Here is a 27,961-nt window from a genome sequence, read left to right as displayed (position 1 = left end):
GTGAAGGCTAAAAGGAAGAAACCGCCTGGTTTGTTACAGAGTTTATCAGTGCCAGAATGGAAATGGGATCATATTTCCATGGACTTCGTGACGAAGTTACCTCGATCATCCAGAGGTTGCGATGCTATCTGGGTGATTATCGACAGATTAACGAAGTCAGCATGTTTTATTCCTTATCGTATGACATATCGACACGATCAGATGGCAGAACTTTATGTTCGAGAAATTGTCAGATTACATGGAGTGCCGAAGTCTATTGTATTAGATCGTGATCCTCGATTTACATCTCATTTTTGGTACAGCTTACAGAATGCTTTGGGTACTCAGCTACACTTGAGCACAGCGTATCATCCACAGACAGACGGATAGTCTGAGCGTACAATTCAGACATTGGAGGACATGTTGAGAGCTGTAGTGCTTGATTTTGGCACTATTTGGCAAGAATCACTACCACTTTGTGAATTCTCGTACAACAACAGCTATCAATCGAGTATTGAGATGGCTCCGTTTGAAGCTCTGTATGGTAGAAAATGTCGATCTCCTCTTTATTGGGATGATATCTCTGAAGTACCTGACATTGGGCCTGATATGATTCGAGATATGACAGAACAGGTGAATCTTATTCAGAAAAGAATGAAGACAGCTCAGGATAGACAAGCGAAGTATGTCAATATTCGACGTCGACCTTTGTCTTTTGAATAGGGGGATCGTGTATTTCTGAAGATTTCTCCGTTCAGAGGCACCGTACGATTTGGCAAGCGATGGAAGTTGTCTCCACGCTACATTGGTCCGTATGAAATTCTGGCAAAGATAGGCAATCTTGCCTATCGATTAGCTCTTCCTCCGGCTTTATCTGGAATACATGATGTCTTTCATGTATCGATGCTTCGAAAATATCTTGCTGATGAATCTCATGTGCTTCAATCTGATGAGGCTGAACTCGACGAGACTTTGAGTTATTTCGAAAAGCCAATTTAGATTCTTGATCGTAAGGAGAAGCAACTTCGAACGAAGACTATTCCGCTTGTAAAAGTTCAGTGGAGTCGTCATGGTATTGAAGAAGCTACTTGGGAGACAGAATCAGATATGCGACAACGATTTCCAGAGATGTTTCAATGATGTGAGTCTCCTTTAGTCTTTCTGTTCTTCCTATTATATGATCTATTGATACTACTTGAGATTTCGAGGACGAAATCGAGTCTTAGTGAGGGAGAATTGTAACACCCGGAATTATTTAATTTTAATCCGAGAATAATTGATTTGGAAATATTTGGAGTTTTGATTAAAATTCTAATATTCTTAAATTGATTAGGATTGAAATTGAATGAAATAGGAAGTTGAGGACCAAATTGCAATTTTTGAATAGTTGAGGGGCTAAAGTGCAATTATTATTGAATTTATCCGAATTTGAAAGTGAATACTCAGCATACACGTGTGATATAACACATATTTCATCAGATTTTCAGAGGCAAGAACCGTGAGGCAAGAACAAAGAACTCCAACCATTTTCTTCATCTTCAAATTGAGATATCTTTTGATTCGGGTATCCGATTTCAATTCCGAAAGATGTTCTGGAATCCTTGCAATGAGACCTTTGATTTGATGTAAGTTTTTTGTTCTTTCATTATGGTTTGAGAAGTCGAAACTGATATCATATGTGGTTATGAATTGTTGTTGATGAGCTTATATACCTTGTTTTCTTGAAGTTGGGTTAAGGAATGATTGTTGTATCATGTTCTTATGATCTCCCAGCTATGATTTGATTTATATACCTGCTGATATGTTGAGAATTATGTTGGTTTTGAATCCTATACAACTGATATTGTTATAGTTGTGTTCGTGATTGCCGAGCTTATACCGATATGCCCTCAAACTCTTGATTTAAAATGGTTTGCTAGCTTGTGCTTGAGCTGATGTTGAGGTGTATAGTAGCTGATATTTCCTTGGTTGTATGCTCTATTTTCAGTGTATAAATAGGACACATCGAGCTTGAGAACATCGCCTCTGAAACCGATAGAAGAAAGATCAAGGTTTGAAGCTATTCTACAATGGAGTTTGAATGGTTTTAAGTGAAGATTTTGATACAAGTCTTGTGATTGTGTTGGTTCAGATTTTGACAAGTTAGAAGACACCATACACATCACATTTGAAAGGTAAAAGTGGACTACTATTTGAATGGGATTATAACTCGAGATGGTTTGTATCGAGTTCCCTAAATCACATACTTATTTGCTTAATTGCTTTTCTATGCTCTTCTATGATTTATTGAATGAGTATTAGATGTTAATGAATGCTCCTGTGATGATATATATTGCATTCATCTTGAAAGACTTATTCTTTGATTTTGAAATGAACGGAAACGTTCGAATAGACGATTTGAGGGATTATATATGTATGGCCTAGGTGGTTGACGTAGTCTAGCGTCTGAAATGCATATGTAGTGGCTTCAAAGTCTAGAGAAGTAAGATAAGTAGCCCCACCTCGATTGGGAGAGTCGGTGGTTAGCTATGATATCTTCTTCTCGGGATCCCAACCGACGAGATAAGAGATGAACCTTGTTTTAAAACATGCATTGTCTTTATTTATATCATGAGCTTGATATATGTTTTATATGCATGTTTAGTTGCTTTTACTGGGAAATGTATTTCTCACCGGAGTTATCCGGCTATTGTTGTGTTGTATGCGTCATGGAAATAGGCGGGAGTGGAACCGGGCAAAAGCGAACTTGAAGGACAAGGGATGAGAAGAATAGTGTGATGATCCGAGTGTTAGATGGTTTGAGTGAGCTGTCAATGAAAGTGTTGAATGTCATAAACATGATTATGTTATAGCTACTTGTACCAAGATTTGTTGATAATAAGTTGTTGTCTTGTTTATGTATATAGGATTTGGAAAGATGTGTAAATCCTTAAGACAACATGATGTAGCATGATGATTCTTGTATGATATGTAATTCTAGCATGAGACTTTATTCAAGTATATGGTGATCTTGTTCTTATTTAACTATATCTTGTTTAGGATATATGTTAGTTGTAGTTATAAGATTGAATTGTTAGTGTTCAATTATGCCATGAAGTACTTGAACATGCTAGGAAGATTACATGGATTGACAGCAAAAGTTCTGATCTTTTCTTCTGGAAATGTGCTCGCTCGATCGAGTGATTCCTACCGATCGAGCGAGGCTGTTATTTCTTGGACAGAAACTTGAGCAGTTGTGCTCGCTCGATCGGTAGAAAATGACCGATCAAGCGAGGACACAATTTTGTTGCACCCGAGAGTTGGGCCTTTGTGCTCACTCGATCGGTTGCTTTTTTACCGATCGAGCGAGGTGCTCTGATTCTAAAAAAAAAAAAAAATTTATTTTGTTTAGACTTTGATTCTTGTTTATTATTTATGATCATTTGATTAATGAGATATTAGAACTCGGTTCATCACATCCACTTTCGTCGGGGACCACAATATTCCCATCTAATACTCAATTTTGATAAGAATGTGCCATATTGGCGCCTATATGTACCGTATTTATAACTGAATGTACTCAGTTTACTTACATATGTACCTTATTTAGCTTTTTCATTATTTACGTGTCAATTAATATTAGTGTAGTTTTTTGTGTAACTAATGAATTTTCATAAATATGTGGTATATTCAACCCGTTATGTACTAGATTTTAATACAATGGTACCTTATTCATTTGAATATATACCCTCTTCAAGTGTGTAATTAAAAATTATATTATACTTGTAAATTGATATAAGTGTAACTTGTTTGAACAAATATTTTATGATTTCAGTATCTCAAACATATATCCACATGCATCACTAATGATTGGAATACTGGTGTTCTCTAGTTGAATTAGTATCATGTAAACATTCCATAGATATCCATAAATACTTACCAAGAATTTGAGCACATGTGATTTAATCTTAATCTATGTTTTTGTGAAAACATCTAATTCATAATTAGATATTTAAAATAATCATCTACAATGGTGTTTTGTAACCAATAACATCCACATTCGTCGGAGACCATAATATACCCACTGGATACTCAATTTTTATAAGAATGTGTATATGTACCTTAGTTGCATCTAGATGTATCCAGTTTACTTACATATGTACCTGAATTAGCTTTTTCATTATTTACTTTTCAATTGATATTAGTGTAGCTTCTTATTTAGCTCCCAAAATACTCATATTTGATTATTTTTTGTCAAAAAATAAATTTGAGACTCAATATTAAATGAATTTATTTATCATTTATGAAATAAGAAGATGATACTTGAATTAATACAAAAAATACCTAATATTATTTAAATAACACTTTATTTGACTCTAAAAAAACTCATATTTTATTATTTTTAGTCATAAAATAAATTCGAGACTCAATATTGAATGAATTTATTTGGCATTCATGAAATAAGAACATGATACTTGAATTAGTATAAAGAGTACCTAATATTATTCAAATAGTACTTGATTTGGCTCCCGAAATACTTATATTCGATTATTTTTCAAAAAATAGATCTCTTATCTCAATATTGAATGATTTTATTTGATATTAACAAAATAAGAAAAAGATACTTAAATGTGTATAAAAGAGTACCTAATGGCTAATATTATTCAAATAGTAATTGATTGGGCTCCCGAAATAATCATATTTGATTATTGTTGTCAAAAAATAAATATGATACTCAATATTGAATGAATTTATTTATCATCTATGAAATAAGATGATGATACTGAAATTAATACAAAGAGTATCTAATATTATTTAATAATACTTGATTTTACTCCCGAAATACTCATATTTGATTTTTTTTTTGTCAAGAAATAAATTCGAAACTCAATTTCGGATGAATTTATTTGTCATTCATGATATAAGAAGATGATATTTGAATTGATACAAAGAGCACCTAATTTTTTTCAAATAATAGTTGATTTGGCTATCGAAATACTCATATTCTATTATTTTTATGTCAATTAACAATAAATTCAAGACTCAATATTAAACATATTTATTTGATAGTAATAAAATAAGAAGATAATACTTGAATTTGGAGTACGCGAAAAAATAATAAAAACTCGATGATAAGATTTAATTGATATTTCAAATTTTTTTTGTTAATGAGTTTTTTATTTAAGAAATTTGGGGAAAAAATAAGATTTATATATGAATAAAAAGAAGATCACGTGCACAATACATGCAAAAAGTAAGACATTAAAAAGTGAAAACTAAAATCAAAATTATTTAGGATGTGCCGTAAAAAAATATTTTATACAAGGAATAATTTATAAATAAAAGTAGTATTAAGGAATTTTTTTTATATAATTTACTCTGAATTCGATATACATATTTTATTTCAAAATACGAAGAGAGTGAAAAGGCCGATCAATGAATAACAAAAACAAGCAACAAACTATAAAATATTCATGCATAACAAAGACAAGCAACAAACTATAAAATATTCATGCGGGAATAAGAAAATTAAATGTTTGTCTTGTGGGGCCCATGTGCATAGATGTCATTTTTGACTCAGAGGGACTGACACATGATTTACAAATTCAACCAGGGATTTCAAACACAAATTTACTTAGACAGGCACTGAACACAAAAATTAGTTTGTGTTTGGGGATTTTCTAGCAATTCACCCTATATTCAATATGTAAACAAATAATTAATCATTTAGTCAAGTAATACGTTCCAAGTCCCCCATGTACGTTCCAAGTCCACACATGTGCAAAGGGAAAAATTCAGACGAGGAGAATTCTATGGAAGATGGTAGAAAAACCTCCAATAGTGACTATCAAAACAGTACTATAACAAATTAGTCTTATATATGTAAATGTTGTTTTATTCTCTCTGTTTTGTTTTTTGTTAATTTCTAAATTAATTAGTGTTATGTAAGGGCCACTGTAGAGAAGAAAAAGGTAATTTTGCTTTCTCTTATTAACGTTTTCTTGATCGATCCCTAGCTCTTTTTTTTAACTGATATTAACAAATTTCCCTTCAAATTTATATATAATATTCTACACAAATTAATGATGAATTAATAATCCTAGCTAAAGTTAGCTACGTTAACTCACTATATAAGTGTGTTTGTGTGTGTGTATCCTACCCACACCACTTCCTTACTTGTTCTCACTATATTAATTCCCTCTAATTTAATTTCCCCAAAATGGAGGTACTTGCAAAAGACGATGCTTCTAATTTGTTATTCGCCATGCAGCTGGCATCTGCTTGCGTGCTACCTCATGTCCTAAAAGTGGCGCTGGAGCTGGACCTCCTCGAACTCATGAAGAAGAAGGGGCCCCACGCCTTTGTTTCGTCGGCCGAACTTGCCACCGAAATTCCAACCACAAATCCAGAGGCGCATAACACGGTGGACAGAATCCTCCGCCTGCTCGCCAGCTATTCCATTTTGAATTGCAAAGTGAAGACGCTGCCCAATGGCGGCGTCGAGCGGCTGTATTCCTTGGCTCCGGTATGCAAGTTCTACACCAAGGATGATGATGGATTTTCTCTGGCCCCTTTGCTGTTCATGAACCTAGACAAGGTTCACTCGGAGACTTGGCAAGTATCATTTTATACGTAATTATATATAATATATATATGACTACTTTCTGTTTATATTTTATATAAATATGCATGTGAACATCTACTGATTAAGGTACGTAGTGCATGTCCAGTACCTATTGAATATAACAGGACGTCAACTCATAAGTGTTTACGATGGATGCTCGAATATTACCACACCAAATTAAATCAATTATATATATTCATATAAATATTAATCAATAAGAATTGTATGGATTTATATATATATATAGGTACCACCTGAAAGATGCAATTCTGGAGGGAGGAGTTGTTGCTTTCGACAAAGCACATAAGATGAACATGTTCGAGTACGCGCACACAAATCCTAGATATAACAAGGTTTTTAATAGTGCCATGTCCAATTCTTCAACGATTTTGATGAAAGAAATAGTTGACAAGTATGAGGGATTCAAGGGTCTGGGTACTTTGGTGGATGTGGGAGGTGGAATAGGGGCTTCACTGCGTATGATCCTATCCAAGCATCCAACTATAAAGGGAATTAATTTTGATTTGCCACATGTTATTCGAAACGCACCATCTTATGCAGGTATTTTTATAAAGTGAATGGGAAGTAGATGGTTAATTGACGTGAAACTTGAGTAATTGACTGGGATTTTTTTCATGTATTCAGGCGTGGAGCACATTGGTGGAGACATGTTCATTCGTGTTCCCAAAGGAGATGCCATTTTCATGAAGGTAATTAAGTTGTTTTTATTCACGTTTTATTGTTATGTGTAAATAGACTACTCTTACATAAAAGGTTAAAAACTCTATTTAATTAGGAAAGTATCTCGATTAAAAAACTCTCTTAAAATTTCTTGCCTTTTGACTTATAATTGTTTGTCTTGTTCAACTTTTTTTTTTAATGAAAAAATATTTTTTTTTTGTATTTATTGTGCAGTTTTAAGGGTGTCAAAATTGAACACGACCCGAATCGACCAAAAAAATGTCATATTAGAGTTGAGGTTTTTGAGTTCGGATCAAGTCTGGTTGGACCCAAAATTTGACCCAAAAATATTAATCGGGTTTGGGGTCAGATTTGGGTCAACTCCAGATGTCCCAATTTTTTTTAAACTCATGATTTATAGAATTTAAAAATGAGGACTATATTTTTATATATTGTATGTTTGAAAAAAAAATTATAAATTTTATCATATATTTTCATCACGTAATAATTATTTTGTAAAATTTTGATTTTAAAAATAAATTTTATTTTGTGTAATAATTATATTTTAAATTTTTAAAAATTAAAATTTCAAAATTAAATGATAGATAAGAGAGATTTTGTTATTATGTATTTAAATCAAAATATAGTGATTATTATGATGTGTATTTAATTATTTTGTTCAAAAAATAAAAAAATCAAATAAGGAATTGATTTGGGTTGATTGAGTTAGTTGGTATGTCGGTGAAACCTACTATTTTATTTTATTTTATTTTTTTGCAAAAACTTCTACTATTTTATTTAAATGCAAAAACTATTTTATTTTATATATATTTTTTATATCATATATACCTCTGTGTGTGTGTTTGTATATAAACAAAAGGTCTTTCCCTTGCGGGGATCGGAAGAGCAAAACTTAGTTCTAATATACATTATTTTTTCCCGAGGTTCTAAAATAGAATTTTGGAATATAAAATTAGTAATTACTCAAAAAAATTTCAAAGTGAAGTCGGATTACATACCATAACGATATTGGCTTAAAAAATAAATTCAAAGTTGAAACTCTATGGCATCAAAGGCATTTAAAAAATAAATATAAATATTAAGTAGTGTATTATCATTAGTAATATGAGTATATAAAGTACAAAAAAATTACATTTTGTTTTATTAATATAATTATTATGGTTTATTTGATAATATTTTGAATTAAAATATCAAAATTATAACTTTTATTTTTTCATAAAAAATAATAATAAATTTAAGTTACAAATATTTTGTCCAAAAAAATAGAAAAATTAATTACTACACAATAACTAATTAAAAGTTTCATTATTATTTTTTTTTTGGCCAATAAACGATCTTCGGATAAAATAAGAAAATGAAAAAAAACATGTTTCCTTAAGTGAGTTAATTCACTAAATAAAATGATATTTGATTAAAATAACTTTAATATTAACTCAATTAAATAACTTTAACTCAAGTTTTTTATATTAAAATTAATAAATAAAATAACTTTAATATTAAATAAATTAAATAATTTTAATTAAAATTATAACTCAAGTTTTTTAAATTAAATATTATTTTATTTAGTGAATTAACTCAATTAAGGAATAATGTTTCTTATTCTATCCAAAAACCGTTTATTGGCCAAAAAAAAATAAATAATGAAACTTTTCACTATTCCTTGTGTAATAATTTCTCTATTTTTTATAAAAAATATTTGTAAATTAAATTAATTATTATGTTTTATGAAAAATTAAAAGTTATAATTTTTAGTATTTTAATTCAAAATATTATCAAATAAAACCACGATAATGATATTAAAAAAGCTAAATGAAATTTTTTGTACTTCATATACTCATATTATTAATGATAATACAATACTTAATATTTATATTAATAGCGTAATTAATAAAATTAACGCTAATTATTTTAAAATTTTAGTTCATAAATTACTTTATGAAACATAAGAACAATAAATTTGGTATGATTTTCATTTTATGATAATTATTTTATTGGACTTAAAAATACTTGATTTGTTAATTAAATATATAGACTAAGATTTATTTATTTATTTAATAATTTCAAATTTTAAAAAAAAAATAAAAAGAAAAGAAAATTGGAATCTGCCACCCTGCCAACCATGGCAGAAACCTGCCAATTCCGGAACAGTATATCCCGGATTATCATACTTCCATAAAATTTTATAACATGGTATATTTTTATAATTTATTTTTATTTTTTTATTAATTATTTAAAAAAGCCCACCATTTTCTGCCTCCTAAATTATTTAAAATTGTTCAACAATATTACTATTAGAATAAAATATATTTTATTCAATACATAAATTATATTAACAAAATATTCACATTCCACCATATTTATAAAACACAAGTTTTCCATTATATCTTATGATTATTTTTTAAAAAATGTAAAAAAAAAATTGCATAAAAATAATGAATTTTTTTTGTTATCATATATCTTTATCTATAGTGGATCCTTCATGACTGGAGCGACACACATTGCATAAAAATATTGAAGAGATGTCACGAAGCACTTCCCGATAATGGAAAAATAATTGTTGTGGAGCGTGTCTTTCCAGAGAACCCAAACGATGGGCTTAAATGTAATTTCCAAATTGATTTGGTTATGCTGGCGTGTACTCTCGGTGGGAAGGAGAGGACAAAAAAGGAATTTTATGCATTGGCAAAGCAAGCTGGATTCAAAGAATCTCGAACAGTTTGTTGTGCTCCCCCGCTCTGCACTTTGGAGTTTTATAAATAAATAGATATATTAATATTAATATTATATAAATAAATAAATATGGATTGGTAAACATAATTTCCGTTCTAAAATAAAACTGTGTTTTCTGTTGCTCTTGAATCTCACTTGCGAACATGAAACGCTAATATTGTGTTGTATGCTATTGTGAATGAAGATCCAAAAGCTATAATTGATATATTCTGGCTGCATATTTACTTTTGCCATTCCAAACCACTTCATTTATATTGCTCCAAATACTCCACATTATCATCGCTACAACTTCCTCTTGCTCTCTGTTAGAGAATCCATTTGATAAGACAAAATCTTAGTTTTTGTGCTAACGCAAAAGTGTTTTTACTGGAACAAGTTCAAGTAAAAACCAAGAACACATTTAATCTTTATTAAATCGGTCTTATAAACATTTGATCTCTATCTAAAATGATAAGAAATCTCTTATCATATTAGTAATTTATTGAACCAAGCTTTCTGCTAAACAGAACTAGGATCCTTCGAGATCGTTCTTCATTGCCAGATCAGTTCACACTACCAAATCAATTCAGACAATCCAGACCAGACCAATTATTACAATCTAACTTCATTCCTACCTTCATTTAAGATTGATCTAGGTTTTTGGAGAAAACAACATAGAAAATAAAGACATTATTCCCACATCTAGCTACATTACAATTGCCTCGTACGATATGTACTATATTTGAAAAGAAGATAAAGACACATGGTGCATTCTGGTGCATTGTCGGCTATTTGTGGAACATATTCTCATCGGTTAGATTTTTAAACGTTGGACATTCTCTCCTATAAATACTTGAAGATTTACGCAATTCCAGCTCCCTAAACTTTTGAATCATCAAGCAAACAAGTGTTCCTAAAGCTCTTACAAACTTCACTCAAGCAAATAACCAGATCGAATACTTCGAGCTGCTATTACACGCTTATTGATATATCAGATCAACTTCAGTGATCAACTTTTGATACACTGTCAAGCTTCGAAGATCATAAAATATCACTAGTAGAAAAATCGCGTAAGACTTCGGTTAATAACCGAAGTCGTAGGAACTTAATTACCGAAGTAGTGTCACGTGAAGTAATAGGGTACTTTTTTACTTCGCTGAATCGCCGAAGTCTTATACCTTAAATTACCGAAGTCTTTGGTCATTTTTTTGAGGCAGAATTGGACCAGTTTCGAAGTAAAAACATATATTTTACTTCGCTCATTTCATAAGTTACGAAGTCAAACATATTCTTATACTTCGGTAATTAATGAATTTAATGAAGTAACAACTATGATTATACTTCGGTTCGTATACGAAGTGAAATATTGTGTTTTACTTCGTTAATTTTTTTTATCACCGAAGTAAAATGCATTCTTCTACTTCGTCTATTAATGAAATTGCCGAAGTAATAGAATTTGTTTTACTTTGATATTTTGATTAATATACGAAGTAGTAGATAATGATTTACTTCCATATTTGTCGATTACTAAAATTGCCGAAGCAATAGAATACATATGACTGCAGAATTTAAATCAATGATGAAGTAAATAGAATACATATGACTGCAGCATTTAAATCAATGATGAAGTAAATTCTTCGATTAACTACGTTGATACTAAAATTTCCAAATTAATAGAATACATTTCTTGTAAATTAAAATTTAGGTACAATAATTCCATAAATATATTTTTGAAACATAAAATACACTAATAATAAATTCATACCAAAAAGACAAGCATACATAAGTCAACAAGTCTATCCACTAAAATAATACAAAATTATATGCACATATCTACACGTACTTTCTCAAAACTAAACGTGTACACATACACACGTATTTCCTCAAAAAAATTTATTATCCCAACGTGAATGACATATTTAAGCACCTACATGCGAGTAGACAAATTCACTCCATTGACTTCTAACTTCGTCAAATTGTTCTTGACTGTAACACTGATTCTTGACTCATCCTGCAAACTGAAATTCAAAAAAATATAGGGATGTCACGGTAAACCAACAAGGCAGCAGTTGCAAACTGAAATCCAAAACAAAGAATAAGCAACAACCTATTTGGTATGCATGCTGACATATATGATCAGCTTGTTATGGGTTTTAAAACTTGCCACAAAAATTGTTGTTCAAGATCATCTTTGCTGCCAAGATCAGTTCTCAGCAATTCAAATTTTGGGGATACCAGAATTTAGCAGACTTGTGTTAACATATGATGCCCAATTTATCAAGCCAATCCAAATACAATTCATACACTGTTGAAATTAAATGATACACTTTAAAATAGACTAGGTAGGGCCACCATAATTCTTGAGGTATTAAGTCATCATAATCAAGGCAGACAACTAACCTACATGGCATATGAAAAAGGAAGCCTAAACCAAACCAAAAATGTATCACAGTAAAAACATATTGCCCCTAAACCAAGACAGAAACAAAATCATATGAAGACAACTATACCATTTGGCATACGAATCAGGAAGCCTAAATAAAACTAAAAAAGGATAGCAATAAAGCAAAATACCTAAATATTTACAAGTTTTACGTTGCTCGAACTTACGTGACAACACACTTTGATACAAAACTAAGCGTAGAAGTTGAGTATATATGTTGTATGCACTAAAGTTCAGTAAAATAATGACGGGAAACCATACATACAGACATCATTAAAAGTAAAAAAAATTTAATGAAGATTCGAACCTAAATGATGGGCGAGTCGAAGAGCTGAACAATTTTTTTTACCACCCTTAAGTGAATGTTACAATCTGATACAGCAATACCGAAGTAGTTCTAAAAATATGATATAAACATAAGACAGTTAAAATCTATTCAATTTGCGGCAAATGTATTAAAAGTGGAGGGTGGCATAATTAGGAGATCTTCATATATGAAAAATAGAGCATAAATTAGGTGCTTTCAATTGCATTGATGAACACTGACATATATTGTAATTTGCAGAAAGTCATAGATAAAAAATACAGTTCAAGCAGATAGAATGACCTGGTTACTATCAACTTCCTTTTGAAGTTTTTTTTTAGTTACAATGGGGGTTTTTTTTTTATTTCATCTTTGTAGCTACGTGATTATTATTTCAAGTTGGATTTGCACCTAATAAGAATGACGAAAGTCGAAGAAGCTTATGGAGGTAGAAATAGCAAAGAAAAAGGTTGTGCTGAGATACAAGTTAAAGGAAATTAGTAGTTTTACATTGGAAATGAAACGTATTCTCATATAAGTCTATGGTGTATCAGCTGAGATTTTTATATTTAAGAGAAATTAATTAGAACCATTGAAACACTTGACAAATTTTAGATCAATAATAACATGGAATTAATGAATGTCGATTTCTGAGCTGTTACTTTTAACCATCTTGCTATATTTGATTTTACAACTTTAAAGAATTTATCTATGCAGTGATTAAAATTTAAAACCAAATTATGCACCTATATTTATTTAACTTATTTCTACTGTTATGACTTTGGAGAAAACAAATTTTCAATGAATAAGAATATTGAGATGATGATAGTTTCGTATATTAAATCCATACTTGAAATTTCATGCATTTGCATTATAAGTATTTGAATAATAGTAGTGTTATATACGAAATTTACAGATAACGTAGATGTAATTATAAGTGTTTGAAATGAATGGGAGAAAAATCAAGAAAAAGATGATTTAATTAATTAATGCTAAAAACATTTATACTTAGTGAGGTAATTCTTTGAAGTATTTCATTAAAGCAATCAAACAACATTTATACTTACTTTGGCGACAGCCTCCTAGGATTCCAATATTTTTTTGTAGGAACAACAAAATGCGAAAAAAAAGGTAAAAGTTGGCCAGAAATTTCATGACCAATAAGGCCTTAATATTTTCTCAAGTGTCAGATTAAGCTAATAGCACTTGCATCTTTTTTTTTCCCGAAACCAACTCAGTGGAGAACATTTCAGAACTTGTAAGTGTTTGGTCATATTCAATGGTTAAAATGGGCCGCAACAGACCTAGTGCACAAAACAGAGCAGCAAAGTTCAAACGTTCATAGATTTGTGTCATTCATTTAGGTCTTCGAAGACTTAAAAAAGCGTACATATTTGAAAATATTTCTTTTTTCAACTCTCCCCTAAAATATGTTATATATAAAAACATAAATCACATACACAACATATGGAAGAAAACCAGAAGTGCAAAAATCGTTTTAAACAAAACAAAACACAAATCTGAAGACATAAATCACGTTTCAGAGAGAACCAAACATAGATCTGAGAACATAGATCATGTTGTACAACATGTAGCAACGAAGAAGAGGGAAAAAAGGCAGTGTAAACCAAACAAAACGCAGATCTAAAAACATAGATACCTTTTGCACTTGGATGTTTTGCTTTTCTCGACACAAAACTCATTTCACGATTGAGTGTAGCTGGAATTATCTGCTTCAGTCACCAGGAAAACACAAAATCGAACATTATTTAGGCTTTCATCGAATCAGCAGTAAGAAAGTGGGGTTTTAGGATTGGGAAACTTCAATCTCGGGCTTTTTTTTTGTTGTTTTGTTTTGGTTTTTTTAATTTTTTCCAATTATCCGACTATAGCTTGGTTTCAAAAGTGTCTTAATAATTATATATCTCCTAAAATATTTATGGGCCATACTCATAAAGAAATTTTAATACATGTCTGCTATATTTTACCTCCATAGGCAATCGACAATTTCTCCTTTCCCAATATTCTATTCAAGCAAAACAGGTACATCTTCAGGCATAACATACCCGTACCTGCAGTGCAGTTGCAATATTATCATCATTTAATTAGTGTACAAGCAATTTTCAACAAAGGGAGAAACGGCACAATAACATTAGGTAAAGGAGAACTAGTTATCCACGTACCAGTGGCCAGTGACTTCTTTCTTGATGTTAGGTCCAAAAATGATCACATTACCCGCATACTTGTGCCCTCCAATGTGTGAACATGGGCCAACCAACACTTTACCTTGTAAACCGTGTGATTCTATCTCATCCTTAAATTTATTAATAACAGATGGTCCACAAACACCGCATCGTCGATCCCTTGAGCCATGACAGCATACAGAAATATAACAACCACTCAAAGCTTCTGGTCTTCCAGGCAACCATTCACACTCCTTCACAAGCACCTCCTCGACAAATGTATCAACATCAAAGTGCGTTAATCTCCTGTAATTTTATTCAAACATACAATATTTCGGGGACAAATACAAAGGAATTCTATGGGTTTCCAAAGCAGTAAAAGACGAACTTTAACCTGTATCTAATCATGTCTGGAAAGATTAACACATCACTGTTTGATGTCTCAGTACCATCGCGCCCCTCACAGATAGTTAAACGGGTCTGAAAAGATATGTGACAAAGTGATTGTCATAAAAAGGATAATTGAAAACATAGTGAAGAGGAAACCAAGTAGTGATTTTTCACAGTTATCATGGAAACACGTTGCCATGGTATTCACAGGGAGAAATCCAAGACACTTCAAAGAAGCAGTGGACTGATCTTCTTGACAGAAAATCAACCAGCTCCATTAGTTATTTTTCCATTAAAGTACACAGAAGTACAGGAAATCTTTTTTTTCATAATGAAACGTATTTTTCAGTCAAAGAAACAACAAGTTGTTGTTTGTACATAGCGATTAGAAGCTTTCAATGTTTGAAAAATGGCATTTGATTTGAGAGCTAGATTTGTCTTGATATTCCATGTAAGTTGAGACAATGGGTCAAAACTCAAAAGAACCCAACCTAACAATTCGAGTAGCTTCACAGAGCAATTTCACTAATTCTACCCGATAAGGTTGATGCATAACCCGCACGCATCAAGCAACATCCCAACACAAACATACATACAATTAAAAAACTAATCCACATCAAAATTCAATTTGGTTTTTCCTCCAAACTCATCAAGCATCCACAACCTTGCCATCGTTCATCAACATTCTACCGGAGAGAAAAAGAAATCAAGAAACAGACGTTGCACCGCCGCACAAAACCAAGAAGCGAAAAAAAAAGCCTTGTACCTGTCGTCTCATTTCTGTCTTCCTCGCAGCCAGAGCGGCCGCAAGAAGTCTGGGAAGCCGATCAAATTCAGCGGCCTCAATACGAGGCGGCCACACCTGAGGGTTCTTGTAGCACAAGAAGACGTGGCGCTCATACAACTCCACAGTTCTCACAAGCAAACCCTGCCTGAAATCGGGACGCGAGAAGCCATATTCGGCCTCGTTGACAAATCCAGCGTCGTATCCCCCGTCGAGGAACCCATCGTTTTGGAAGCTGCCGGAGGCGCTACCCATTTGGGAAAAGAGAAGGATTCATACGATTATTTCATCGACGAGCTGCTCCTGGTGGTGGTGGAAGGCTGGAATTGTAAATCGGCGCACTCTAAGGCTAAAGAAGGGGATCGCTAGAGTATGGAAGAAGAGGATCGATGGAATTTGGAAGACGACGAGCTGTTCTTGGTGGTGGTGGAAGGCTGGAGTTGTCGATCGGCGGGCGCTAGGGCTGAAGAAAGGGGATCGATGGAGTTTGGAAGAAGGTTACGGACTTTGGATTTTTTACGATTTCACCGATATCGAAGGTTTTAGAAAGAAGGGATTTTACTTCACAACTTACCAAAAAATTTTATTTTTTTACTTTTTACTTCGGCAAAAACATATCTACCAAAGTAATATGTCCTCAAAAAATAAGTGAAGCCCGTGTTTTTTTAAATACCGAAGTTAAATGTATGATTTTACCTCACTAGTGTTATTACCAAAGTTGTTTATAACTTATTACTTCGTAATTAATAATTGTCGAAGTAAAATATGCCGAAGTAAAAAGCGAAAATTCTACTAGTGTATCATTTATTTTTTTTGTAACTCTATCAGAAAGTGTTCTATGTTTGAGATTGTATTGCTAGGAGTTCCATTCAATGGTTAATTGGACTGGGTTTGCAAAGTATTATATAAATAAAATTCTTCTAGTGAAAATCTATTTGAAAACAGAAGAAGAAAAGACGTAGAAGTTTTAGTTTCGAAATTCCATAAAAAAATCTTTTGCGTCCTTTAATTTTATTTATTGTCACTTTCAGTCTGCCTAAGTTTTCAGTTCAATTTAGTGCACGAGAGTATTTTCGTCTGACCAGATCAGTTCTCACAAACAAATTTTTAACAATCGAGCTCTTAATTCAACTCAGTTGTAAGACAAGTTTTTGAAATATTTTAAATTTTGTATTCTCATATCTAGCTACATTACAATTTCCTTATACGATCTGTACTATATTTGAAAAGAAGATAAAGACACGTGCATGGTGCATTCTGGTGCATGGTCGCTATTTGTGGAAAATATTCTCACCGGCTAGATTTTTAAACGTTGGACATTCTCTCTTATAAATACTTTAAGATGTAATGTCCTCTATTTTCTTAACTTAAAATAATATATAATTAATTTATTTGAGTATTTTTTTAATAAATAATATATTAGAATAATAATAATAAACGGGGTAGGGAATAACATGAATAAATAAAACGACGTTTTAAAAATAACTGGCAGAAATCCAGTAACTTTACTTAACCAAAATATTCAAATACTGCATATGCTAAATACATCTCCCAAGGCATATATGAAAATAATCTGGCAGTCAGAAAAAGTAATTGGTCAGGTGCTTTTCCTTATGACTCAACTTGCCATTCTCTGATCAGGTGCGAGGCCATAAAAAAGTTTTGGAAACAAACACCTTTTGCAAATCTGTTGAAAGGATTTAAGGGTGATGATGGGCTCGATTGCTTCATGTGGATGAAGGATAATTTGACTGAATCTGAATTTGAGGAATTCTCTATGCATGGTTCGGCAGTTTGGAATGAGAGACAGAACTGTATTCATGGTGAGGGCAGAAATCAACTTTCGGATAATATCTCTTGGAGTTTTGCACTACTGACTGATTTCCACTGATCACGAATAAGGCTGGGGAGCTCTAATGTGGAGTTAAAAAGTAAGAAAGAGACGCAATGGGTACCGCCAGCTGAGAACATGCTCAAATTGAATGTTGATGCAAGCGTGAACGTGAATCTTAATCGGTTTAGTGTGGGTGGCATCATGCGAGATTGGAAAGGGAGACTTCTACTGCGTTTGGTAAACAAATTAATCAACCGTTCTCGGTGGTTCATGGTGAACTTCTGGCTATCTTAGAAGGTGTCAAGCTCGTGTTTGAAAAGAGATTCAGAAATGTTCAGTGGCTTCGGATTCTTTATTGGCGGTGCATACAGTCACGGCTGATCAGGACGATCTGGGCTACCAGGGTATGTGTGCTGCAGAGATCAGAAAAAGGTTGCAAGAAACTTCAATCTCTAATTTTCTTCATGTTCGACGTATGGAAAATTCTGTAACTCATAATATTGCTGTTTTTTCTTCTTCCTCCCAATCATCATTTGTTTGGATGAATGATGAATTTCTCTCATGGTTGGTTAAACTTGTATTGAACGAGTACAGTCAATAAAATTACAAGTTTTTTCCTAAAAAAAATAAATACATAAATTGTTCTTAAAAACATTTGCGAAAGCTGCATGATCATGATTTCCGCCGCCACACGCCCACCACCTCTCATCAAACAGCACCGCCTTACTCCTCATCACCTGCAATGATAAATTCTAGTGAGCCTAATGACTCAGCAAAAAATATCCGAAAGTAACAAAAATATGTAAGTAACTCTATAATTTTAAATTTCACTTTAAACATCATCTTTCACTTATTAAAACTTTTAAAACAATCAAGCCTGGACACACAAGAACACATTTTTCAACCCTTCCTTTAAACATTCAAACCTCACATCAAACACATCGCACAGAAGACACCTCAACTTTCAACTTTACACATTAACTTATCTCACAAAATAAAATATTTTCTTGAGACATGTGGCTCAGAAACTTTCCTCTACTTTATAAATGATCGTTTGAACAATCTTATACAAGGATATCCAGGTTTGGAGGGGCAATATGATCCGAATGCCTTATCCAACATTCCGTCATGTGGAGGGGCATTATGACCAGAAGGCCTTATCCAATACTCCGTCAACCTCATGTGGCACGGAATTTTGACCCGATGGCTTTATCCAACACGCCTTCAACCTCTGTCATAACTTTAACACAAATCATAAAATATTTTCTTCACTTCTTTATCTCAATTATCAATTCAAGAACACACACACAACAACAAATAATACACACACTCACATGCACACACACCAAAACACATGCAAGCACACATGCTCACGCACACTAAAAATTGAACACACACACAAAAACCAAAACCAAGCAAAACCGACCAGAATACGGACTCGAATACACCAAGAATATGAACCACACACACACACACAAACATATAATACACATACTAAACACACACAATACACACAAACTCACACACACACACACACACACATATTCATGCATCCACATACACACGCACATACTCATAGACGCACACACACATATCAAGCACACACAGAGTACACACAAATACGTGTACTGCTCATGCATAAATACTGTATACGTGAACATTAATGTATAAATACTATATTTTTGCAAACCCTTTTGCTATTTCACTTTAAAACACACACACAATCCTTCAAACTTTCATATACATATACATCCTTCAAGAAATCAATTTATTTCAATCAAATTCACATCAACTACACTTTGAAAAATATATGACAATATCGACGAGTCAAAGAATGGATTAAAACTTGCCTTAGAACGTAGAGTTCGAAGGTTTGGAGACGAAACAAAGATCGGAGCGTGCCCGTAATGCGATCGGAAGCCAAGATTAAAACCCTAACCGCCCGATCTGCCTCACGTAATCCCTTTCTTCTTCTTTTTTTTTTCTCCTACTGATCGTTCCTTAATATTTTTTTAAATGTTTTTTTTTCTTTTAAACGTTTTCCTTCTTATTTTGTGTTATTAATTTCCTAATTTACTATTTAATATTATCTATTAGTTATTTTAATATTTAAGTTTGATTAATATATTATCTAATACTAATTAAGTAGTCTAAATACTATGTTGGTAAAAATACACTACCCGGTCCAAAAATCATAAAATCACCCTACTAGTTAATTTTATTGAATTTATCATTTATGTCCGATCTATTCTTAAATGAAATAAAAATAAACCATAACTAATTAAACCCCAAAAATCACAAAAATAATATCTTTTACCTTATATCTTGTCCGGATACCTCTTCACCTGAAAGCCTCCAACCGTCGTCCTCTAAAACTTAAAAATCCCAAAATACGTCAAACGTTGAAAATAAAATAATTTACTTCTATTACATAGCAATAACCTTAAAATAACTCAAATAATAAAAAACATCATATTTTATATCATGCATGCGGTCAGGTCAGTCAGTAGATTTCCTGGGCGTTACAATTCTACCCCCCCTTAAAAAGAATTTTGTCCCCGAAATTTGACTTATCGAATAATTCCGGATAACTGACTCGCAAATCTATCTCCAACTCCCATGTAGCCACCTCCACTGGATGTTCCTACCACTGTACTTTAACCATGGGAATCACACGATTCCTCAACCTCGTATCTTGCCTCTCGAGGATACGCACCGGCCTCTTTTCGTAGGACAAGTCTTTTGCTAACTGCAGGGGTTCGAGATCTAGTACATGTGTAGGATTAGCCATGTACTTCCGAAGCATCAAAACATGAAACACATTATGCACTGCAAAAATATGGGATGGTAAAGACAATTATCTAAAGGCTAAAGTCCCCACTTGCTCTAAAATCTCAAACGGTCCGATGAAACGAGGCTCAACTTCCCTTTCTTTCCGAATCTCATCACTACTTTCATTGAAGCCACCTTCAAGAAAACGTTATCACCCACTACAAACTCTAAATCGCGTCTGCTCATGTCTGCATAACTCTTCTAGCGATTCTGAGCGGTCCTCATACGTTGACGAATTTGCACTACCATCTCAGCAGTCTACCTTACGATCTCTGGTCCCATCTCAAATCTCTCTCCAACATCATCCTAGTGAATCGGAGTCCTGCACTTTCTCCCATACAAGGATTCGTAGGGAGCCATCACAATAGAAGCCTGATAGCTATTATTATATGTGAACTCGATCAATGGCAACTTTACATCCCAGCTCCCTCGAATATCCAACACACATGCCCTCAGCAAGTCCTCCAATGCTTGTATTACTCTCTCCGACTGACCGTCTGTATGTGGGTGAAAAGTTGTGCTGAAGTTCAGCCTAGTACCCAACTCATGATGCAAGCTCCTCCAAAAACCGGACGTGAAACGTGGATCCCTGTTAGAGACGATCGATACCGGGATACCATGCAACCTGAAAATCTCCTTCAGGTACAGTTTGGCATACTTCCTCGTGTTGTAGGTCATCTTAACTGGAAAGAAGTGGGCTGATTTGGTAAGACAATCCACTATCACTTATATAGAGTTGAAACCTTCCACTATCCTCGGCAATCCCACAAAAAAATCCATGTTGATATTGTAGTAGCCCATTTCCATTTTTACAAGATTAAGTTGCTAATCATGTTTAGATTTGATAAAACATGACTAAGGGATTTCAATATGATCTATCAGAACAAGGAATTGGATTCAAAATGTTCGGAAAATGCTTAATGGGCTTATTTTGGGCTCGGGAAGTTCGAAGGATCCGAACTGGGTTTGGAGGGTCCGAACCCAAGGGACTTCGGAGGCTCTGAATTGGTTCAGGAGTTGGTTAGATCAGACAATCCGATTTTGGGATCGGACGGTCCAAATTCCTTCGGGACAGATGTCAAAAGGATTTCTACAGGTGTATCAGACGTTGAAGATCAAACAATCCGAAGAGGAGTCGGACCATCCGAACTTGTCCTGCATGCAACGTGGACATCATGCAAGGACCGGACCCGTCAGAAGAGGGGTTCAGACGATCCGAAATCGGCCTATAAATAGGGGTCCGAAGGCTCTCATTTGGAATTGCAATTTCCTCTCCTCTCCTGGTAATTGTTCTATTTTTAGGGCTTCGGGACTCTTTCTTTAAGAGTTGGAGTAGGAAATAGTATTTTTATAGCGGATAGTGTCCGTAGTAACAGCCGGGCGGCGGAGCTCTGGCGAGGCATCCAGGGGTCGTAGCTAGGCTATGCCCAGGCTCTGGGGCATGCGTCATCGGCGGGCTGACGAAGGACGAAGGTATGGCTTTGGTTCCCTATAGGAAATATGGAGTAGGTTATAGTTTAATTAAGGCTTTTAGAACCTATTAGGTGATGTTTGGCATGCTAGGTAATGCATGGTTATTTTATGTTGTAGTGCTGCATGGTAGGCTTGGACCTAGAGGGGGAGCTTCTAGGATCTGCCTTAGTAAGGTACGGAAGTATTATTTGAGATATCTAGATTGAGTATGCATGTATTATGTGTTTGCATGGATTATGTGATTGCATGTTTTATATGCCTTTATATATAGAGCATGTCACGACTGTATGTTGCATACATGAGCATATTGAGCCTGAATCCTTGTGATATCCGGTATTGGGATATTTACCCTATCCTGTCGGTTTATGGTTGGACACATAGATTCGTGTTAGGTCACCAATATCAGTTGGACACATGAGCTCGTGTCAGTTCACTGATGATTGGTTGGACACGTGTACTTGTGTTAGGTTGCCATCAGGGCATCGGGGTATGTCGGTCACCTCCTGTAGCGACGGTTCATCGTGGCACATACCAGGGTCCAAGTTTGTTCTTGAGCAGATATTCTTGACCTCGTGTCTTGATACCCAGTTCATTTGCATACATGCGCATATAATAGTGTATACTCATACTCTTGTACTGAGCATGTTAGGCTCACTTCCGGTTGTTTTCTGTTGGCTGGATGCCTTATTCCATGGGGCAGTTGCAGGTAGTTCTCCCGGGGACAGGGAGGTTAGGTGGTGACCAAGGCCGGATAACAAGGTTGACCACTAGGTTTTTTTTATCTGGTATTTGACTTACTTTAAATTCCTTAAGATTATTTTATTGATTAATTTCATGCTTAAGTTTGGATTAGTAGATGATCACGGTGCGGGTCATTATAGATATTCTCCCATTTGCACTCCGGGATGGGAAGTGGCTTCAACATCCTAGCTGGTCTCTGGTGCTCTGCCTTCACCTGCTAACACGGGAGACACTCAGTCACAAATCTAAAAATATCACGCTTCATACCTGGCCACCAGTACAAACGTTGCAAATCCTTGTACATCTTCGTACTCCCTGAGTGGATGTAATACAAATATTGGTGGGCTTCGATCAGAACCTCCCGTCTCAGTGTGTCATCAGCTGGAACCCAAAGTCTGCCTCGATATCATACGATACCATCCTCGACTGTGTACAGATCACTGCCCCTCTCCACGTCTCTCTGTCTTCATTTGATCAGCTGCTCATAAGACTGTTGTCCCTCACGTATTTGTCTCTCAAGGTCGACTATAAAGTCAAGGCTGCCAACTTAACCGATACCTCTCAAGTCACAAACTCCAAGTCGAACCTCTGCATCTCCATCAACAACGGTTTCTGGACTGTCAAGTGTTCCAACCCTACTGACTTCCTGCTCAGTGCATCAGCCATCCCCTTGGCCTTCCCTGGATGATAGTTAATCACATAGACGTAGGCCAAAATGTCTTGAGACTTTCTTGGAATAATTTGACAAAGAGTATCTGTTGTTCTTATAATTTTATGCATCAAATGCAAAATGAACACATATTCAAATCTTGCGATGTTTCTGTAAATCCATCGAACTTCAGCCTTAGCTCTTCTATTTGGAGAATTTTCACTAAAAACTTCAAAAACTTTATAATTTGCAGAGTACATACCTATAAAGCTTTTTACCAAGTCATAATGAGAACTCCAACGAGTAGCTCCAGCTCGTTGCAAATTACCAATCTGATTGGCCCCATTTCCAAAATCACATTCTCCAATTTCCAACATATGCTCAATTTCATTTCTCTGTGCAATATGTAACTCAGCAATACTCCTAGTAGAAGAAGTGACAATGTTGACAATATTGTCCAAATGAAAAAATAATTCCCAAACAACACTGACATCTTTGGCTGCAGAAACCAATGTCAGTTGTAATCGATGGGCAAAACTGTGAGACCTCGGTTCTAAACATCTAATCAAGGAGTAAACTAACAAGCAAGAATTAAAAGCCAAGATTTTTTTTTTAAATGGGAAGGGGCCGCGCGGGCGCGCACGGCGCCCTGGTTGCCGCGCAGCCGTGCCATCCAGAGGCGCGGCCGCGCTACTCCTGCTGTTCCTACTTCGAAAAACAATCCAAAGTATATTTAAAGCTCGGGAGAGTGCAACAATCATCGCCCAAACAACATAATCATGCATTGGTACACAAATACAACAACATACAATACAAGAACTAATAGAGTTGTTCAACTGCTCAGCAGGATAGAACATGCATCGGTGCTAGCTATTACAAGCCGAATATAAAACATAACAAGTTCTAAACACATGCAAGACAACCTCCAATCCCAGTTCGAGTTCTAAACACGCTTCAAAACATAACTATATTGTCAAGCTAATACGACTTCTAAACCGAGTCCCACGACTAACTCTCCCTCTTGTTGCTAACCAGGTCTTCGCTGACTTGATCCCGTCCCACATGTTGCCAAGTACACATACAAAACAAAGTAACAGCCGGATAAATCGGTGAGAAAGATACTCCCAGTAAAAGCAACATAACAAGTAATGCAATCAATAAACATGCTTCCAAGGCAACATGTAATAAATATCAACGTAATGAAATGCATTTCTTTAAATTTGGATATCGATTCTGATAAACGAGGGATTGTTGTTGTGCTTTTGGGATCCCGAGGATGAGATCACGTAACGACTCACCGACTCTCCCAATCGAGGTGGTGCCACGTATCCCACTTGATGCGATCATGGATAGCTCTCCTGTTGATCAAGTGATTAAGGATCCGTTGGAGATGCCAAGAGGACCGATTACGAGAGGACGAGCTAAGAAATTCAAAGATGTGCTTCAATCGTTGATAATGGACATTGGAATGCTTGAAGATCATTTGGAGGGATGTTATAATCTTATTGAAGTCCAAAAAAAGTCAAGAGAGTAGAGGAAATATCAAAGAAAACATAAAAAGAGGTGACAAGACCCGAAACGTATGCGCGCCCGCGCCTCATTGACGCGCACCCGCGCATGGCGGACAGGACCTTATGCGCGCTCGCGCCTGCCCACGCGCGCCCGCGCCTGATCCGTTGTTTTTAAGATTTCAGGACAGAGTCCTATGCGCGCCCGCGCCTGCCCACACGCGCCCGCGCCTGCACTCTCTCTCACACAGTTCGGCGTTTTATGTGTGTGCGAGACTTTTTGATATTTTGGCATTATTTTCTATTTTTGAGAGTTTTATTCCTACTAGGAAACTTTTAGGAGATATCTTTGATATCTTTAGCTATATTTTGAATTATTTTGCGATATCTTTTATTATTTTGTAGTTGTATTATAAATACAACATATACATTCATTATTAATAATAACAATTAAGATTCCAGATTATTGATTACTCAATACAAAATTCTCTCTAGAATTTTATTAAGCTTTTGCTTACCCAAAAAAATCAAACTTATCAAAGTTTTCAACTTTGTGGCGTTTGTCGATTGATTATCCTCGTGGGTTGTCAGAAACAGGTTTTCTGAAGGTCCCGTTGTGATCAATTGTTTTCTTCGTGATTATTGTTGCTAGTTTCATTGTAAGCTAGAGGTGGTTAATCCAAAACTTCTTACTTGTTTTCAAGATCGGGAAATTTTTTGATTTCTTTTGTTATTGGATTGAGGGTACGATTTTAATATAGTCGTGTTTGCCTTCCATACATTAAGAATTCATATCATTTGGTATCAAAGCAAAGGTTTTGAATCAAGTAAGTATCTATCTTCATCTATCTCTGTTCTTCGCGTTCTTCGTTCTTCTTACCCGTTCTTCATCGTTCTTCGTTGGAATATTTCCTTCGTCGAATTTTTGTGTCGTTTCTTTCAAACTTGTTATCCAAGTATCGTGTCTTGTGCTACAAGTTATAAAAATAAAAAAAAAATCGATCAAAAAAAAAAAGAAAGGATCGAAAGCTTAAAAAAAAAAGAAAAAAAAAGAAATATTGAAGAAGCAAGATAACTTGTTGTCAATTGTTCATCCTTGGGTTCAAGTCAAAATTCGAGTGTTCATAAAAATTCTTCATCTTGTTTTTGTCAGTCTTCGAGAGTCAATCTTCAAGTGTCTACAAGTTGTAAACTTGAAAGTTTGATTGAATTCTACATAAAGCAAAAGCCTGCATAAATTGAGTGAAAAAAAAAGAGTGGTTGAGTGAATTCTTTGGAGTGAATTGTGAGAATTTGTGTGAGGTAATTTTATTACTAACGTTTTCTTGCAGGTACGATGAGTTCTTCTAGCCAAAACTTTCCTCAAGGTCAAATGGATGAATTGACCAAGATGATGATGGCGGCTTTGGGGCCAATACATGAGAAGTTGGATAAGCTTGAAGTTAGTGGAGGTGATGGTAAAAATAAAAAGAAAATATTTGAGGAAGATGATGATGGTGGAGAGGATGAAGAGAGTTTGGGTGAAAATTGGGGTAGAAATAGGAGGGTTCATGAGGGTGAAAGAAATAAAAGGGGAGCTGTGAGAGGAAGATACATCGAAGGGAGTCGAGAGGATGGGAATATTAGTGGGATTAAGATGAAGATTCCTTCGTTCCATGGGAAATCCGATCCGGAGGCTTATTTGGAGTGGGAGATGAGAGTTGAATCGGTGTTTGATTGCCACAACTACAATGATGCGAAAAAAATAAAACTGGCGGTGTTTGAGTTTGTGGATTATGCTCTCATTTGGTGGGATCAATTTGTTACTTCTAAGAGGAGGAATCGAGAGCGTCCCATTGAGACATGGGAGGAGATGAAGCAAATATTGCGGAAGAGATTTGTGCCTAATTACTACTATCGTGATATGTTTAGGCGTTTACAAAATTTGAAGCAAGGTTCGAAGAGCGTTGAGAATTACTTCAAGGAGTTGGAGGTCACCATGATTCGAGCTAATATTGAAGAAGATCGTGAAGCAACTATGGCTCGTTTCTTATGTGGTTTGAATAGGGAGATTCAAGAAATTGGCCATGAAAGTGGAACAACAACTCAAAAGGAGAGGTATGGGTCGAAACTCTACTGTTGTGGGTTCTTCTACTCCTTGGCGTCCAAACGTTGGCAAACGAGAGGATGTCAAGCCGGTGTCCAAACCAAAAATCAACACCAAGCAAGAAACACCAAAGCAAGGAGTGCAAGGTAAATCTGAAACTCCTAATAATCGTTCCAGGGACATTAAATGCTTTCGATGTCAAGGTCTTGGTCATATTGCTAGTCAGTGTCCTAACAAAAAAATAATGATTGTGAATGATGGTGGTGAGGATGAATCGGAGAGTGAGGAGAATTATGATGATATACCTGCATTGGAGGATCCCGATGACGAGGGATATAAGGCAGTCGTTGGAGAGTTGTTGGTGACTAGGAGAGTGTTGAATGTGCAACAAAAGGAAGAGAAAGAAAATCAAAGGGAAAATTTGTTTCATACTAGATGCTTTGTGAAAAACAAAGTGTGTAGTGTCATCATTGATGGGGGTAGCTGTACCAATGTCACAAGTAGCGAGCTTGTTGAGAAATTGAGTTTGCCTACTTCAAAGCATCCTCAACCTTATAGATTGCAGTTGTTTAATGATAGTTCTGAAGTGAGAGTGACTAGGCGAGTTGTGGTGCCTTTCTCAATTGGGAAATATGGAGATGAAGTGGTGTGTGATGTGGTGCCTATGCAAGCGTGTCATATCTTGTTGGGTAGACCGTGGCAATTTGATAGGAAGGTGACACATGATGGGTTTAAAAATC

General features: G+C 34.8%; 3 protein-coding genes across 4 annotated transcripts; 1 reads left to right on the top strand and 2 right to left on the bottom strand.

The window, feature by feature from the left end:
- The first annotated feature begins 5,876 nt into the window (after window positions 1–5,876).
- Window positions 5,877–10,104, top strand: LOC140866535 (caffeic acid 3-O-methyltransferase 2-like). Of its 2 annotated transcripts, XM_073271552.1 has the most exons (5): window positions 5,877–5,930; window positions 6,230–6,573; window positions 6,831–7,144; window positions 7,229–7,293; window positions 9,755–10,104. In XM_073271552.1, exons 2-5 carry the CDS (start codon window positions 6,296–6,298, stop codon window positions 10,043–10,045), a joined length of 948 nt encoding a protein of 315 aa, XP_073127653.1. In that variant the 5' UTR covers window positions 5,877–5,930; window positions 6,230–6,295; the 3' UTR covers window positions 10,046–10,104. The 2 variants fall into 2 exon arrangements, with proteins under 2 accessions (XP_073127653.1, XP_073127652.1); XM_073271551.1 differs by lacking the exon at window positions 5,877–5,930 and having other exon boundaries at window positions 6,137–6,573.
- A 3,805-nt stretch (window positions 10,105–13,909) lies between these two features.
- Window positions 13,910–16,353, bottom strand: LOC140861738 (uncharacterized). Its single transcript, XM_073264756.1, has 6 exons — window positions 16,081–16,353; window positions 15,319–15,404; window positions 15,028–15,230; window positions 14,730–14,813; window positions 14,402–14,471; window positions 13,910–14,045 (listed from the first exon to the last, which is right to left on the bottom strand). Exons 1-5 carry the CDS (start codon window positions 16,351–16,353, stop codon window positions 14,446–14,448), a joined length of 672 nt encoding a protein of 223 aa, XP_073120857.1. The 3' UTR covers window positions 13,910–14,045; window positions 14,402–14,445.
- A 7,186-nt stretch (window positions 16,354–23,539) lies between these two features.
- Window positions 23,540–26,026, bottom strand: LOC140861737 (uncharacterized). Its single transcript, XM_073264755.1, has 2 exons — window positions 26,016–26,026; window positions 23,540–24,188 (listed from the first exon to the last, which is right to left on the bottom strand). Exons 1-2 carry the CDS (start codon window positions 26,024–26,026, stop codon window positions 23,540–23,542), a joined length of 660 nt encoding a protein of 219 aa, XP_073120856.1.
- Between the last annotated feature and the right edge of the window lie 1,935 nt (window positions 26,027–27,961).

Source organism: Henckelia pumila, chromosome 4 (genome assembly GCF_033568475.1).
Source record: "Henckelia pumila isolate YLH828 chromosome 4, ASM3356847v2, whole genome shotgun sequence".
Taxonomy (NCBI): Eukaryota; Viridiplantae; Streptophyta; class Magnoliopsida; order Lamiales; family Gesneriaceae; genus Henckelia; species Henckelia pumila.
This window is presented reverse-complemented; position numbering and strand designations above follow the sequence as displayed.